Source organism: Sinocyclocheilus rhinocerous, unplaced genomic scaffold (genome assembly GCF_001515625.1).
Source record: "Sinocyclocheilus rhinocerous isolate Xijiao unplaced genomic scaffold, SAMN03320098_v1.1 scaffold1441, whole genome shotgun sequence".
Classification (NCBI taxonomy): Eukaryota; Metazoa; Chordata; class Actinopteri; order Cypriniformes; family Cyprinidae; genus Sinocyclocheilus; species Sinocyclocheilus rhinocerous.
In genome coordinates this window covers 2152498-2170624 of record NW_015654063.1, presented here as the reverse complement: position 1 = coordinate 2170624, position 18127 = coordinate 2152498, and the positions used below count along the sequence as shown (strand labels likewise).

Sequence of the window (18127 nt, the reverse complement as noted above, 5' to 3'; positions counted from 1 at the left end):
TTTAAAGCTTCCGCCCACTACATCCCATCATGTGGAATATGGAAGTTCCCCTCAACATGCAGATATTAGCCTCACTGAGAGGACAAAAGGCCAAGACAGTGAGTGTATGTGTTTGTGTAAGGGAGACAGAGAGACCCTGACCCTTTCACTTTAATCACGGCCTGCCTCAGTGATAGCTTCTGGGTCAACTCGCTCCATCTTACCTTGTCCATTTCTCCAATCCCTTCCATTTCACTAACTGCTCTTATTCTGCCATACTTTCCTTTTCTCTTATTCTCTCACTTTATCTCCAATGTTTCCTCATGCATGTAAAGCGCTGTGCCTGTGTGGTGTATGTCACGCTCAGCTGGCCAAAGGTTACGCAGTCATTGGAGCTGTCTCTGTGGTAAACAAACCTTGGGGGAAGGCTGGGCCGGCCAATGACATGCGATTGAGCTTTGAATAATTGGATGGATGCACATTAAGGCATGCAACGGCCAATGGCTTAATGTAACATGGGATTGTGGGGTGCTGTGGGGTTAGCCTCCTCTACTCTTGATCACATTTATAAAGTAATGAAGAGAAAGAGTAGTAGACCTAACATTTTCACCCGAGTGATAATGGATCTCATCACTAATAACTGCATACAAGTCTTATTTGCGTGGCCAGAAAATATTCTTGAGAATCTCAGTCGGATTTACATTAGGTGAAATTTGCAATATTTATTCCTACCCTCATTTAATGTTGATGCACATGTTGATTATTATTCTAAATGAGGTAAATATATATAATGCACATAGTAATTAGCAATGATTTCAGATTCACAAACAAGTGACTTGAATATGAACCAGTTCTTTTTAGTGAATCATTCAAAAATATTGATATATATTAAACATATATTTAATATTTTTGTAAATAGATTGCATTTATTTATATAGCATTTTTTATTATATACAAATATGTATAAAATCTAAATGTAAATATAAATGAAATCTATGAGAAATAAATGAGAGAGAGAGAGAGAGAGAGAGAGAGAGAGAGAGAGAGAGAGTCAAGCGGCCCTCTTTGTTGCCTATATTTTAGTATGTGTGATCTGTGTTGGTTTGAATGCTTTAAAAACATGCAATTGCAAATGATTTGTAACGAATGTACATTAATGAATGAGATCCAGTGTTTGGTGTGCAGTCTTTACAAGCTTCATCACCCTTAACCTCTTGTGTGCCATTACCATTAGATATCTGGTTGCCGTTTTCAATGGGCGCAGGGTTCGAAGAGTTGGGAGAGGTGTGGTTGTTGGCGTTTTTGTCCTGTAACTGTGCTGACGGAGAGATGGGGCCTTGATCCTCTCGACCTGGCAGGTTAATGTTGGAATTTGAGAGTCCTATGGAAAATAAATGAAGAAAAACATTTAATAAGTACACTGATTCGCAAATGTAACCTATGCTTCAGCCCAACACAAGGTCCCACAGACCATCTATTCACGGCCATCGACCTGTGTGTTCCCAGTTTATGACAAAAAAAGGTGAGGAAGTGACATGCAAGTTAACACCTGCCACCTTGAGTCACTAACATTTCTGCAGGGGCATCTGCAGCTGCTCTGGCCAGGAATTACGGGAATGATTGAGTCTAGCAATGTATCTCAGATTCATTAACTGCAGCTTTGTGTCTGGGACCCCTACTGACACTACCTTATACAGTGCTGCTTGAAAGTTTGTGAACCCTTTAAAATTGTCTATATTTCTGCATAAATATAACCCCAAAAAATCATCATATTTTCATGCAAGTCCAGAAAGTTGACAAAGAGAACCCAATCAAACAAATGAGATGAAAATATACACTTTGTCATTTATTTATTCAGGAAAATTACCCAATATTACATCTCTGTGAGCAGCAAAAGTATGTGTATATATATAAAACAAAATATTAGGGCTTTATAACACCTAACCTTAAAAGGTGCAATATAGCATGCAAAAATGTTGTGTTGTAGACATGCTTTGAAATATTTCTCAAGCATGACACTAACACAAACATTATGACAGATTAATGTTTGTTCATTTCACACACAGTCGTGAACATGTACATTAATGCGAGAAGTAATTTCCTCTGCTCTGGAGTGACACGGAGTGTGTCCTAAGACGTGCAAACACACACACACACACACATACATTGTACTCTGGGGATTCACAAACATTGCAGCGATTCACATCCGTCAGCAGAGCGGGAGACTTTGATATTTAATATTTCATAGCTACATCACCTCTTGTCCATGTAATATTTATGTGACTGGAGCTAATACCCCCTGTGCCCTTTACAATAAACTGAATCAAGACAGAGAGAGAGAGAAAAAAGAAAAGAAAAAAAATATATATATACAGATAGATAGATAGATAGATAGACATACACACATACATATATATCTCCAGACGACATTACACATGCACCCAGTAATTAAAGCTCATTGATTATGTCTCCATAACATCCCAGAAAATGCAATTACACATGAATTTAGCAAACCAGACATCTCAATCATTCACTGCAATCAAAGGAGAGTCCATATTGTTAAAATTATCTTTGCTTTAGATCCATATATAGTTAAAAAATATCTGCTTCTGATTGATGCAATTAGTCGTAGTGGTTACTAAGTTAATTGTATTGATCTTGGCGATGCATATAAACAGAATGCATACAGCTGATTCTCGCCACTAGATAGGAAAATGTCAAACAGTTCAACAAATACTGGCCTCCATGTGTCCTTTAGATGTAACCAATCATGGACTAAGATATTTAGATTAAACTTGTCAGTTGCGCATTTGTGAAACAACATTGAAGTTCTTACACTTATTTTGCACACAAGCACATATGGGTCAGGCTCATATGGGACCCATGCTCATAAATTCATGATGGGAGTAGATAAAGCATCTTTAATTAAATACAAAGGTTAAGAGGAGGAAGCGAGGGAAACTGTGTTAGACACAGCATGTGAACTAAATTGGCACACACACCCAACATCCTTCCTAAGAATGCTTTCTCGTCAAATTATCTTATTTTAATGTGACATTTAATGCTCTTTTCCTTAAATGGATATGTCCTTAATGCACATTATATATTAGTAAAAAAAAAGATGCCAGAACACCATTCCAGATTATTCTGACTCAGTTCAACCTTTGGGCCCATAAGTGTAAAAGCATTTAAGGGCAGTTGTTGCATAAAGATGCTGTTGTGCCATAAAAGTGATCCAGAGCAGATGCAAAATACAGCCTAAACCTCCATCATACATAAACACTCTGCCTGCATCAGAATGGGTTTCTGAGAGAGAACACTGAGTTTTTATGGTAAATGTCTGTTTTATCAGCACTGACCTCACTTTTTTTGACAAAGACAAAGCATGGCACTGGATGAGTCAAGAAAAAACATACTAAACAGGACGTGCCTTTCAATAACCACATATATGAAATGACATTTAACCAGAAGAGTGCTGGGAAAGTTTCTATAATTTAACCAGACTATTTTAATGCTCCTCCAGCAAATTAAGCATGACCATGTGTGCTGGTGAGCATAAACTCCTTTGATGAGCTATAAAAATCTGTGATTCAAGACAAATCTGTGATTCATGTCTCTGGAGCATGCAATACAACAGTTTAAAAGGACAGTTCACACAGAAATGAAAACTGTGTAATCAATAAGCTGTGTTTCCATTACCCTTCAAATTGAAACTGCGAATTGAAAATACGCCCAATGGTAACATGTCAATTTCACAAAAACACCCATATATCACAAAAAAAGTTTTTACTCTCGCATGAGGTGGTTTTTCAGGCAATTCGAAAAAGAAATATTTTGCAAAACTGCAATGGAAACCGTTTTTCCGCATTTACAGGTCACCTGGTGTAAATAAAAATCACAATCATTCTTTAATGTACTATAACCTCCAAGAAACACCTCATATGAGGCCGCTCTAAAGAATAAGTGGATTTCATTGTCATTAATGCTTGGATAACCCCTTATTTATACTGCACACGTCTGCGGTGCATTACGGCTCAGATGTGGCCACTCAAGTCAATGCTTGTGTTTATGCCAGCCACGCTGCGACACGTCTATGCTCGCAAAAGATACATGTCTATGTCTCCTTCGATTAAAAATAATGGCTAGTGCGACAGCTGCAATATACGTAAACCTACCAACATCCATCAACATGACTTAAAGAAATAAGTTTTAGTATTACATCGGTTAATGGAAACACCGTCATTTCGCAATATTTTTTTTATTGACATTTATAAAATATTGCAAAAGTTTTGTGCAAATCTGTGATAGAAACGTTGCTATTTACTCACCCTCATGTCAAATCTGTATGCCTTTCTTTCTACTGTGAAACAAAAGATTTCAACAAAAAGTAGAAATACTGTCGCTCTATGGCACTTTCAACATTGATTTTTTCTGACTGAGATGCCTGACGTGATCCAACACTGGATCAACTATAGACAAAGTGCTTGAGAGACCTGCTTGGTCATTCATGTATGCAATTCCTTTTGGTGCCAAAAATGGCACCGGAATTACTTACAACACCTTTAGAACACATGTACCCGAACACATGCACTCACCGCTGTCACGGATCTTTCTTCCAGTGGTGGACTTGCGAAGAAGGCTGCGCCCTGAGCTGAAAAGGGTGTTGAGCTCATCTAGAGGGCTGGTGAGGGGTCTTCCATTGGCAGGGTTGAAGAGCAGAGGCGAGGAGGAGCAGGAGTGAGCTCTGCGGGGCTCTGGCCTCGAGGTCTTTACTGGGGAGAAGGGAGGTTTGGAACTGCTTGGGGGCGTCTCTGCCAGACCGTGCCCTATTTTATGGGAGACTTTGGGAGAATCGGTGGTAGCCACAGAAGCTGCACGGGTCAGGGCCAAGACGTTTGGTTCAGGGGGGAAGGGGAAGTGGGATGGGGGACGGTAAGGAGGTGGAAGTGCTGCCGGAGGGGGAGGAGGAGTCAAGGGTGGCGTAGATTTGTCTGGCATTAAAACGGAAAGACTCGGTGAGGAGTCAGCTCTTTGTCGGGTATACTGTGGTGATAGTGGGCTGCCCCCATCTTGACTGGTGTAGTTGAGGTTGGTCTCGAACACCGGCAGCTTCTTCACCTCCAAAGGTGTAAGGGGGGACTCATCCGAGGCGGGAGAGCAGGTGACAGGGGACGGAGGGAAGACTAGAAGTGGGGGACGATGTTGAAGGAGGTTGGGGAATGGAGCAGGAATGTCACATGCCGTCCCATCCTTGCCCTGCTGCTTTCCCCCGAGCGTGCCAGAGTGCTCCATCAAAGTCACAGGCCTCTTGATTTCCAGCACTGGGGCTGGTAGGATAGTGGTAGTGGGATTGACAGCTTCAGGCTTGACCACTGGAGCTAACCCCACCTCATCAGGTGGGAAGTACTTCATTTCCTCGTATACCGCCTCTCCCAGTTCTGGACTTTGGGAGTCTGCCAGTCTGAGGGCTCTTGAGGCCCCCACCATCTCAATATACACATCCTCCTCATCCTGGCAGGGGTATAGGCTTAGCACAGAAGAATGGGGGCCGTCCGCAGATGCTGCTCGCTGGATGAGGCCCAAGCAGTGGCCGCCTCGTAACAGGCTGACAAGTTTCATGTCCGTGGGCCGTGCAGGAGAAGGTACAGAGATCTCCTCATAGGAGCCCGTCAGTTTAGTATTAGGGCTACGTTTGGGCTTGGGGGGTGGGATTTTCTTCATGGTGCTGTAGTCATCACTGTGAGGGCGAGGTTTAGAAAGAGCTGGAGGTGTAGTGGGATAATGGATGGTTTTGGAAGGAAAGAGAAAAGCTATTTACTGGAATGCCAGTAACAATTATCAATATTGAAGTAGATTAAGACATTTAGATCTGTGTTGCATGAAACATGTATATGGCCAAAAGTATGTGGACATCTGAACACCACACCAACATTGTATTTACAATTAATTAATATTTAATCTACATTTATTACATTGAAACCACTGTCATTAATGGCAAGTTGGTACTCCCTAATTCTCCTTGCACTCTTCTGGAAAGGTTTTTTCACTAGATGTTGGAATAGGGATGCAAGTATTGCACTTATTCTGACACAAGCGCATCAGTGAGGTTAGACCTTGATGTTGCATGATGGGGTCTGGCTCCCAAAGGTAAATCAGCGGGATTCAGGTTTAGGCTTTGTGCAGGTCAATACATCATGTATAATAGAAGAGAGTGTCCACATACTTTTGGGCATGCAGTGAATGTTTGAGCTCATATTTATACGTACGATCAGAAGGAGAGAGTTGGGTTTTTGGTGGGCTTCCAGATGGAGAGGCTTGACCCTCAGCAGGGCTGTCTTTGGGTGCAATACTCAGCCCTGCGCTTACTGCCTCGTACGATGCACTCAGACGTGTATTAGGGTCTCGTTTGGGTTTGGGAGGAGGTTGTTTTCGTGGGGAGGAGAGGCTTCCTCCATTTCCCTCCTCAGTGGAGTGTGGCGCAGGCTGAAGGGCTGCTTTGATTGATGTCCCGATGCTGGAGTGTACCAAGCTGTCCATAACCAGGGGTAGAGGCACAGAGCTGGAGCGGAAATGCCGGAGTGGTCTGTTCCCCCCACGACCTGCCACATCGTTAACCCTCCCACTTTTTTCAACAGCCCTAAACAAAAGGATGATGGGATGAATAATTCAGCAAATTCAAATGGTACAACTGCTTGTGGAAATAAGATTTCTAGTGCCGTTTCTGTCATTCATCATGACTGATATTACCCTGGTAACTTTCCCCCTCCCCAATCTAGCAAATAATTATTCACTCATATGTTCGTTATTTCAATCATTCACTCACTATCAGACTAGAAGCATATGTCCTGTCTCAATGTATGATGAGTAGTGAAGGTGCTAAGCAGCTGTCATGTGTGGGAGGATCAGCCTCAACCTTCATAAAATCAATACACCAATGTCAAGCTGTCCATTCATTTTTGGGCTAAGATTTCATTACACTACACTAACTGGAATGGGTGTTTCCTTAACAATAAAGATAAATAAAATAAATTACTAGGCTTGTCAATCGAGTAAAAATTTAACCTTAATAATTACATGATATGCAGATCAAATTAATTCACAAAAAGTGGTACCTCATGGTAGTCAAGTGGCACAATGAATTGTGGTAAAAAAAAACTATTATATACACATATGCACAAAGAGCAAACCACTTTGTTTTTTTTAGCATGCATTAATATTAAAAACTCAGACACTACTCATTTTAATTTTTCCTTGATACCAGTAAACGATAACAACAAATTAGCATTGCATTTTGATTCTAAACTCTATGATATACAGAAAGCCTAAAAAGATTATTTACATTGCTGATTGTTTAAGTCTAAGTCAATTCCTGTAATACTCTAATGTGACAAGCACACTCTTGTTTGATATTTCCCCTATAATCTGGGCCTACCATCTGTTGTTCTCACAGGAAAGGCGATGGAGTGTTAGGGTGGATGGTATTTGGGGAACAGGGGGGTGGTGAGGGGTTACAGTGACTTAAAACCCTAAGGAGATTTCAGCAACCCAGAGTGGGGGTGGGTCTTATCTCTCTCTCTGATTAGCAGTATGGAGCTACTCACTGATTGAGTTTGCCACATCTAGATTAGCTATGAAACCCCATCACTCAATCACCTGCACCTCCCTCATTTGTGATGCTAAAAGTGAATGTATGTGATAAATGAGTGTGCGTGTTTTAAAGAACAAGAAGCCCACCCCCTTCATAAAAGAAGATGGTCACTGCAGAATGATTGAGGCACTGCTGATGACAATGGCCACCCAAATACACCTGTGTTTATGCTTGTGTGAATAGATTCCCTTCCAAAGATACTGATCAGCACTTCCTTGGCAACTGTTGCATTGAGTCAGACAGTTGTTTATGCCTAATTTCTACATAGATCTGTGCTAAGTCCTGTGTGTTTGGATAGTTTTAATAAAGCAACAAGCCACTTAATGTTCTGTGTTACTGTGATTTCATCACAGGTATGGGATGGTCTTGAAGTGGAGTGCCTGAAACCCCTTTCACCATGGCTCATGCGACTCATTCAATCAGACGTTTTTTTGCCTTTGGAATCAGTTTTGGGTACTGAATATCAATTGAATAGGCAGATCTAACCTTGCAGCTTGCAGACTTTTTCAGATGGAGAAAGTAGTATGTACAGAATGTTCCACTGTTAATAGTATCTACAACTAACCTGAGATCAGGCTTCCTTTTTGCTGAATTCCCACTAACATCTCAAAAAGTGCCAGTAATTCTGACATCAGTGGCAATTTTGTTTGCAAAGGGAGAACAAGGAGAACCAATAAAACCATAAACCATTTTATAGGTTCCTCAAACCAAAGTGGAAAAGGCCCGTTTTGGATATAATCAGACACTCCAATATAATTTAGACTGTTAGAGTGTCTAATATAATCCTTCAAAAGGAAGTCTCATAGTAGCACAGATGCATTTGAGATGCCACATCTGATTGAATTTTAGCAGACAAAACAAGATTTCTTGTTAGAGATCCTCTAAGGGACACCAATATGAATATTATTATTTCCTTGATATGCATTTTATTTTAAGAACTAATTAAACAATAGAGACAGCAGCACACTCAACTTCTGAGAAGCAGAGAACCTTGTTACCCTAGAAATAGCAGATTTTAATAATTGAGAATAGTTTTATATTGAGATGTGTGTATTGTAAAAAGAGATTACTACCAGTTCATGGTTAGTTAAAAAGGAACACATTCTCTGCTATAAGTTTCACCTCTTGGGCGAGTCTTCTTCTTTGCCCACAGGTTCCGGTCTCTCGCCCAGTGGTGGAGCACTGATGTGACCCCGGAGGCGGTCGTTTTCTCGTGCAATATCTGCTGCGTTTTGGATGACCAGGCTGTCGTAAGCGCACATACCCAAGTCCTCTGCTCCCTGCAGGAACCGTTGGATGTTACACTGCTCCTTCTGCCGAGACGTGAGCCTGCGACGCGCACATTGTCTGGCCAACCAGCCACGCACCACTGAAATCACACACACGATTAAGTAAAAATATGAGCCTGGTGACAGATCATACAGTATGACCACACATCACTTTACCTTTCTGACAGACAATAATCTTCCTGTGCAGTTGATGGCAGCGGTCATTAAGGTGATCGGCCTGCCAGTATCTCAAGAAAACCTTACTGTTCCCCATCTGAACAAGAGAAGAAAAGTGGAAGAGAGATAGGTAATCACATTAGCTCTGTTCCAAAATCGAGTTTGCTGCCTACTACCTATATACACGGGGAAAAAAGATTTTTGCTGCTTGTCCAATTTACTTGAAATCAGCTAAAGCAACACAATTGCTGAACTTAATTTAATTTCGTACAGCCCACTTAAATATGTCAAATTAAAGTTTACTTAATCCACTTTGTTGTTGAATCGTTATTGCATTGACTGAAACTGCATGGATAGATTTTTAGTTCACAGCATGCTTTACATGCATTTTTTGTTTTTGTGGAGATTGTGGTTAGATTGTATGATGGTTTTATGAAGATTATTGTGTTTGTAGGTTCATTCCGTGAACGTTACTGTAAATGTCAGTGCTGTGGCAAGTAAACATTTAGGATTAATTTTAAGATAAATTTAAAAAAAGTATTTATTCAATTTGTTCATTTTACTTAACCAAGTTAAAATGCATTTTACTTAATTACATGTGTGACCTTTACCTAAAATCTTTTCTTTAGCAGAAACATGCAAAATAAAAAATTGAGTACATTTGATTCTCAAAATGACTGCTAAAACAGTATCATAATTGATATGTAACCTAATAACCAAATACCAGTACATCACATGAGTCTCAACTTACAATTGAGTTCAACAGAATTTGATGATAGCATGATGCTAAACTAATGGCACAAACACAAAGCACACATACTGTATATGTTGTGTAAAATAGTATATCTTTAAACTCAATCTTTGCTTAGCAGTATTAAAAGGAATATGAGATTAATATTAAGATCAAGAATCAAAATCACTCGTCTGCCACTTGAATTTTAATGATATTGTCATAATACATTCTAGAACGGCTTTCTCTGCAAAGGATAGAGGTGATGCTGGTTTACAATTAGAAAAAAAACAAAACAAGTAACTTAGAACACAATTATGTTGCCTACCTTAGACTACGATGCCTTAAAATCCTGTCTCTGTAATCCATGCTCACTAGTTTCAGAACAGAGCATCTCTTCCCCCTATGAACATTTCCCTAAAGCTCTGTAGACATGGTAACTCACCTGCCAGCCCTGGAGTTTACAATGCTGCAGAATGTGCCGACACTTCTCCTCTGCGGATGCTTTCTTCCTGTCGGTGAGGATGGTGTCCACCAGCTCTCTGTATCTGCACCACAAACCCAAAGAACATCACTATCACCCACATACTCAACTGCAGAGAAACTCTATGAGCCCATTACTGCTGCATTATAGCATGATGGTCACCAATGCCTGTACGGGAATGCTGTCTGCATTAACCATAAGGACTACCCACTTCCTGCTGGCCTTGTTTAACAGGGCTGTGATTTTCAAATGCAATAACCATCTAGGACTTCTGAGGTTAAGCTACAAAAGACAATGCTCAATCAGCTTCACTCCCTTGGTGGGAAAACCCACAGAGAGATGCAATTCGAGGGTCAAAGGGTTTCAGAGTCTGGAAGACTTCTCAGCATCTGCTGCGGTGGCTGTTGGCAAGACAACCATTCACAGAGAAAGGTCAAACTTGGAGAGCTTTGCTGCATTGTTCTGGGGTAGAGGGATCAAGCATCTGTGGTGTGAGAGGGTAAACTGTAGACACACCCCTCGAACACGTGTGTGTGTTTGTGCATTTGGATTATGCGTTATGAACATCTGGTGCAAGGGAATGGTGTTTAATACTCAACGAGACAAAAGGAATTCACAAAGGAAGAACTCGAGCATGCGTGATCCATGCTAATTACATCTAGAAAAAAAGAAGAAAAAAAAAACTATTGCTTTTAGATCGTGAATTCAATTTGTTGCTTTTCAATTGTAGGTTCAGGAAGTGAATGTACATTTTCAGATTGTTCGTTCATTTAAAAAAAAAAAAAAAAAAAAAAAGGCACTAAAAAAAAAAAATCAAGGTCCATATCATAATAAAAGCCTATACAATTACTCTGCACAAGCTCTACTCAAGGTTATCCATTTTCTCACTTTATGAAATCGCTTTATGCACATTTCTTTCAATATGGATTTTTTTATATAACGAGCTTCCAGACAAAGGATGTAAAAAAAAAAAATTGCAATTGCATACAATTGCAAGGGTGATGCATTAGTATGATATGATTGCTTTCAATTTTATATGGATTACACATCTGAGAGGAGAGAGTGATATTACTCACTGTGTCTTACTTTATACCAGTATTGATGATAACTAGGGATGTAAAAATTCACTCAACTCACGTTTCGATTCGATTCACGATTTTGATTTAATGATTCAACGATTAATCGTTACATCCCTAATGATAACGGTTTTAAAAATCAAATACTGATATGTTTATACGATACATATGATAATTTAATAAATAATCCAGTACCATTTCTATATAGTTGGAAAAAAAAAAAAAACATAGTAGTTGGATCACATTTACTGTTGCTCTGCCAAATTTTGCAGGTGAAGTCCATTCACTTCAATAGGAATCGGTGTGATTCGGAGTTCACTCAACGGGCGAAAAAGTTCCCTATGCAGATTTTGTTCATGTTCAAATTGGTCATGCGAATTTGTGAATTGTAGTGCTGATAAACACATAACTGCTTGGTTTGAAAGCCACTTCTGTGTGAGCGGTGATTTATACATCGCTCGGCTATTAATAATGGACCCTTTCTTCTGCTTGCAAATGTTTGCCTAAATTTTATGAATGTGACTACACCTTAACACCGACTGCCACCCATCATGAAAAAAAAAAGACATGCTACAACTGCTGCATAAAATCATGTTGTCAGAAATGGAAGATGAAAACGAGAGTCTCTACAAAAAAATAAAATAAAAATTCTTTAGATATATCATTACTGTGAATTCTGACATGATAGACATGATAACCATGTAGCGAAAATGTGATATTGTGAGACACATTTTTAATATGTGAACTGAATACTTCTGTTCATATATTTTTAAATTTCACAGCAAATCTTTTGTTGCCCCATATAAGCATTTACACATCTCATTCCCAAAACATTCTGCATTTTTGATGTGACTTTCCAATAATACTTATAATAATACAAAATTGATCTTTTATTCTGCCTGCCTATTTACACAATTAAACATGTGGTGAATACTTTCTCATACGCAGCTGCATTATGGGCCATTAAAGTGTCGCGCCTGTGATTCGTGATGCAAGAAATCTTAATGCGAGAGTGAAAACTGACATCCTGACTTTCAACAAAAATGAATAAATAATTTGCACAATACCCTCACCATTTCAACTGAGCACACAGCTCGCATGCTTTGGTCAAGTGGCACATGGTGAACAGATGGGAGGGTGGGATTGCAGGGATGTAGTGTATTGGGGGGCTTCTCCATGCGCTCAGTCAAACACTTGCTTAAGCCTCAAGCCAAATTAACTCAGCGTCTCCCTTTCAATGTGATTTACAGCAGCCTGGTGCTTGTGAACTTCCCCTAACCCTTCTTCTATGACCAAGACCCACGGCTTCCCACAGGAGTCATCAACCTTGAAGGGAGCCAGGGGAAACCAAAGACCTCTTGTATATGAATATGAAAATTATCGATGCCCTCACAGTTTGTAGGGCCTTTGGGGATTGAGTCATATGAACTCAACAGGGTCGACTGCATGGCAGTTAAGCTCTGAATTGGGATTATGGGAGGGGGGAGATCTACCTCAAAATTCACAGTAAATAGCCACAATAAAACAGCAAGGATGACTACAGACCATCATCTCTTATTCTTAGCATCATTATGGCGATAAGAATCGCTGACGGCATTTCTGCTGTCAGGAAAAAAGCAGGGACTCGTGTATGAGCATGTATATTAATGCATAAATCAAATTGCTATACATTCCAAAGTACCAGAGCTGAGCGTACTAAGAAAAAAAACCGGGAAGGTCAGAGAGAGCCTCATGTAAATCAGTGTATTGCAGGGTGTCCTGTTCCCAGCTGTTATCAATTACAGCCTCTCACTAGGTGAAAAATATATACAGTATATATATATATCACACGAGTATTTGTGTAAAACAAATAAACCAGATGAAATGAGTAAGGCAGAGCCAGCTGGTGGTTCATGTTATGAGGATATTTTCAGATTGAGAAGAAATTTTGCACATGCAAGCTGCAATGTGATATCTGATGTATGCATTTTGCATTATGATGGCTACTGTATCCATGAAAAGAAATATACATTTGTGCATTATAAAAAAATTTTTTAAAAGGGCATACATTTACAATGTATCTAAAACTTCTTCTTTAAAGATGTTTGTCATGATGTTTGTTCATCTTTCCAGATGAAGCAACGGAGGTCTTGGAGATGCAAATAAAGTTATTTATTTATTTATTTCAGCAAAGCCACATTAAATTGATGTTTATAATGTCACAAAAGATTTTGGTTTAAAAAAAAAACGGTTCCTCTGAACTTTCTATTCATTAAAGAATCCTGAACAACACGTATTACTGTTTGTACAACGATATTAAGAAGCACAACTGTTGTTGATAAGAAAATAAAAATATAATAATAATAATAATAAAAAGCATATTATAATGATTTCTGAAAGAAACATCACCATATGACACTGAAAACTGGAGTAATGATGCTGAAAATTCAGTTTTGCTGTCAAAATGTATTGAAATAGAAAGCAGTTATTTTAAATTGTAATACTATTTCACAATATTATTATATATGTTTTAATATATTTTAATACATATAATATATATTACGTTTGATCAAATAAATGAGTTATGAAAGAGTTCTGACTTCTTTCATAAACATAACTGTTTTACTGACTTTAAACTTCAAACTCTAAAAACATTATTGAGAACATTTCTTGTAATTTCTTGTAAAATAAATGACTAGATATAACTTTTTTCACCCATAATATTTATAAATATAATATTATTTTTACAACTAATAACTATTTTTTTGATGTTTAAGATGCTTAAAAATCAAAATTATGTCACTGCAAGCCCCGTGTGCATGTCTTTCTTCTTTGCAAAACAAAATAAGATAAATTAGGACAATTTTTTTCGTCCCCCTATAGTCATCGGGTAATTCAGTGTAATTTTGAATCCCACTGCCTTGGACAAACATTGACGAAAACAACCTTCTTCAAAAAATCTTTTGTTCCTAAAAATAAAGAAAATCATACAGGTTTGAAGAAAACAGAAAAGTCATGAGGATGAGCAACTGATGACAGAATGTTTATTTTGGGGTAAACTATCCCTTTAAGAACATGGTAATGGATACTTCAATCCCTCACTGCTTCATTTTCATTCATATCAAATTAAACTGTCGACTCTGACTCAGATCCACGCATTTGTTTCTGAGTCTGTGTGTGCTGTGGTGTGTGATACAGTGAGGATGCTGCATTGCGTTTAAAGGTGGATGAGTAGTTTGTCCTGAGGCTTGAGCTTAACCGTGATAAATAAGCCTGTCATATTCATTAGTGCTGGGCCAGAGACTACCACACACCTCAGGCTACACACCCCACTTCATTCATAAAGACCATGAAGACAGAGAAGAAAAATACTGTACTCAAAGAATCAAATCGTTCAAGAACTTCTCGATCGCACGTCACACATATATATAACCAACATCCATTCAAAAATATAATAACTTTCCCTTCACCCTCACACCCGCTCATCAATGCCTTGATGGAGATGCGGGAGGTTGTGAATGGGCTCTTTGTGACTCGCAGCCCTCTTTTCTGCCTCAGGAAGTCAAGGCGTCTTTGGAGGAGACGTGCTGGATGGAGGGTATACATGACTCCACATCATAAGCAAACACAAAGTCGCATTTATCCAAGGCTTCACTTCTTTATTTACCCACAAGTCCACAGAAAATCAACACACACGTGTGCTCGGACAAAGACTGGCACATGGCACAAGAAAAGGGAAAATTGTAGTGATTTGTGTGTTGTTTGCTCTGGGCAGTGCAAACAGAAATGATAAGTGAATGCCTGAGAGAGGTGGTCAATATGTCAGATATGAATAATATATAATTGTATGTTTTTTTTTTTCTCAGTGTAAATGCATTCATGCTACATTTCAGCTACATTGAACTGTCTGTGTAAATGCATCTGAATGCCACTCCAGTCACTTCTGTTTCTTCTGCAGTGGAAAGATCAGTTTTGTAGATAGGCCTACTGATTTCATTTGATTGGTAACAGACCTATATTGTCTTATTATATTAAGTGAAATTATTAATAAAATGTAAGAATTTGATATGAAAGATGATGCATGCATTTAATACGGTCAGGGAAAATGCGCTTTAAATAGGCCAAAAATGACCTGGAAATCAATTTAAATAAATTTTTGTATGCAGTATTAAGTCATATAAAATGTAATTTCCCAACAACAAAATTGTTGCCAGTGAAAATGCTGAGTGGCTAGTAAATTTGGAAAACCACTAGCCACAGTGGCTGGTGAGCAAGAAAGTTAATGTCAAGCCCTGGTTACACATATTTAGATATAGATAAAATCAGCAAATAAGAGCACTCAGAAACACAAAAAAACAAGCTCGTACAGCTCTTGCCACACACAAAGACATATACGAACAGCTTGAATTTCATAAAGCAAAAACACACACACAATGCTGCCAGAGCGCCCCCCACGAAAGGCCATGAAAATTGACCTCCGTATCAGACAACCTCCAGCTCGAAAAGCCCAAAATTTCCATCACAATCGTCTGGCCTTCGCCTGCCTGCATCCCATCGGCAGCCTCTCACCCTGTCTGGCCCGCTGTAGCATTATTGTGATGCTAACACACACACACACGTACACACTCAAGACAAAAACAAACCGCGCACATGGCACCACGTCACCCATGCACTCACAGAAAAACACAACACATCATGGGAATGTCAGAACGACAGATCGACTGAAATAATAGCAAAGCATATGTCTCACAGAGACCATTTGCTGCGACAGAGAAAAGTTTCACTTCATGCAGATGAGCAGGTCACACGTGTGACTACCAATAGTTAAGAAGACATCGGCACACAGTAGATCCATCTTGCTCTTGTAAAAGGGGAACCGCTCTCAAAAACAGCAATGTTATGCCTATCAGAAGACTATCTGCTTCATTTCATGTAGTCAAAACAATATTTACAATCACGGGAGAATCTGAGCTATTTTATCCCCAGTCTAAACACAAATGTCACAAATGTCTGGGTCATTTAATCCAGAGTCAACATGAGCTGCTGTCTAGGAGCTAAAATGTTCTGAGGATAAAGTGTCCATAGTCCTTCTCTCCCTCTCTCTTACGCTCTCTCTTTCTGAAAGATTCATGATGTTTACAGCCAGGTAGTGGAAACTTACAGTGTCATGTGACCAGCAGCGTCCCGATTCATTATCGCACTGGAATGTCACCGTAATCCTTTTATCCTTTACTGAGCTAGAGAGAAAGAGCAGCGTGTGATCTAATGAAAGCACACTGACTTACGCTGCTCAGATAAACAGTGGGGAAGGAGATTGGAAAATTAGACACTTAAGTAAATCTAAAATGATAAAACAGTGAGAAAGACACTCAGGAGAAAAGAGCAGCGATGAGGAAAAGCTCAAGGGGCCTGTTCACACAAAGTGTTTTTTCCATTCTTCTGCGCTACTTTTACATTGTTTTCCCATGTAAACATGGGCTAGACGGATGTGTTTAAACTTTGGCTTCTCATCTCACATTTAATGCATGGCACCAGGTTATATAAATGCACATATGAGACGTGCCGGTATTTGGTAATGTGGTATATCACGATAATGAACATGCACGATATTGTTATCGTGGGCACCTCAAAATACTGTAAATAATTATTTATTACAAATTATTGAGATTTTTTGAATGCATTTTAAGAATACCGCTGTATGCTCTCTCATGTAAACAAGCACGGATGAGAAGCGCATGGCGGAACGCGTGAGAGACGCTCTGGATGAAAGCACATTCACTCTCTAACAGCAGATGGCGCTGAGCAGCAGAAATGCAGCTGTTACCCCGGAAACCCCCGGAAACAAAACAGCTGGGCCACTTTCTGAAACATGTTTAAATGATTTAAACAGCCATTCAGATTTTTGTATTCGCAGTGGTGTTCATCACAGCACCAAATACTTAAATATTTAGAATTGGCTATTTATTTTCAAAATTATTAACATTTTAATCTGGACTACAACATGCCCTAGATATTGTTTGAAAATGTTTTGATTCTTTAGTGTTCGGTCACACTTTACATTAAGGCTCTATTAACATCAGTTAATTCATTAGTTAACAAACTGCCAATGAAAAATTCTTCTAAACATTCATTAATCTTAATTTCAATATTTAATAACACATTGTTAAAATCAAAAGTTGCAACTGTGTTATTTAATGAACTCGAGCATGAACTAACAGTTGTATTTTTTAACGAAATTATTAATTTCTGTAGCAAATGTAGCTATTGCTCATTGTTAATATTAATGCATTAGCTAAGGTTAACTAACTAATGAGATCTTATTGTAAAGTGTTACCTATTGGTCTTTATAATTTTTTTTGCACTTTAATCTGTGTGAAACTTTTTACTTTATACATTTTTTGTGTATTGATTTATTGTATTTAAATGTTCAGTTATTTTTGTTATAAAAAAAAAGTTATTAAACCTGTTATACTGTATTATGACCACACTTTTTTGCAACTCAATTTCAATATTGTGATAATACCATATACAGTGATAAAATCATTAGCAATTAATCGCAACATGAAAGTTTGATACCGTCATATGCCTAGCACGGATCAAATTCTTTAATTATCAAGTTATATTATTATTATTATATATATATATTTTTTTTTTATATATATATAATAAATATTGTATTGTAGTTACACTGTAAAATAAAAATAAATATGTAAGAAATATATAATTCATAATAGCAATAATAATAATAATAATAATAATAATAATAATAATAATAATAATAATAAT

At 38.5% G+C, this 18127-nt stretch overlaps 1 protein-coding gene across 1 annotated transcript in view; it reads right to left on the bottom strand.

Annotated features, from left to right (window-relative positions):
* myo16 (myosin XVI) overlaps positions 1 to 18127 on the bottom strand; it is a 194543-nt gene that overhangs the window by 23304 nt on the left and 153112 nt on the right. Inside the window, exons 29-34 of the mRNA XM_016523312.1 lie at positions 10248 to 10350; positions 9073 to 9169; positions 8750 to 8996; positions 6246 to 6616; positions 4575 to 5741; positions 1208 to 1360 (exon numbers count right to left, since the gene is read on the bottom strand). Of these exons, the coding sequence (XP_016378798.1) occupies positions 1208 to 1360; positions 4575 to 5741; positions 6246 to 6616; positions 8750 to 8996; positions 9073 to 9169; positions 10248 to 10350 (2138 nt within the window). The remainder of the gene's footprint in view (positions 1 to 1207; positions 1361 to 4574; positions 5742 to 6245; positions 6617 to 8749; positions 8997 to 9072; positions 9170 to 10247; positions 10351 to 18127) is intronic.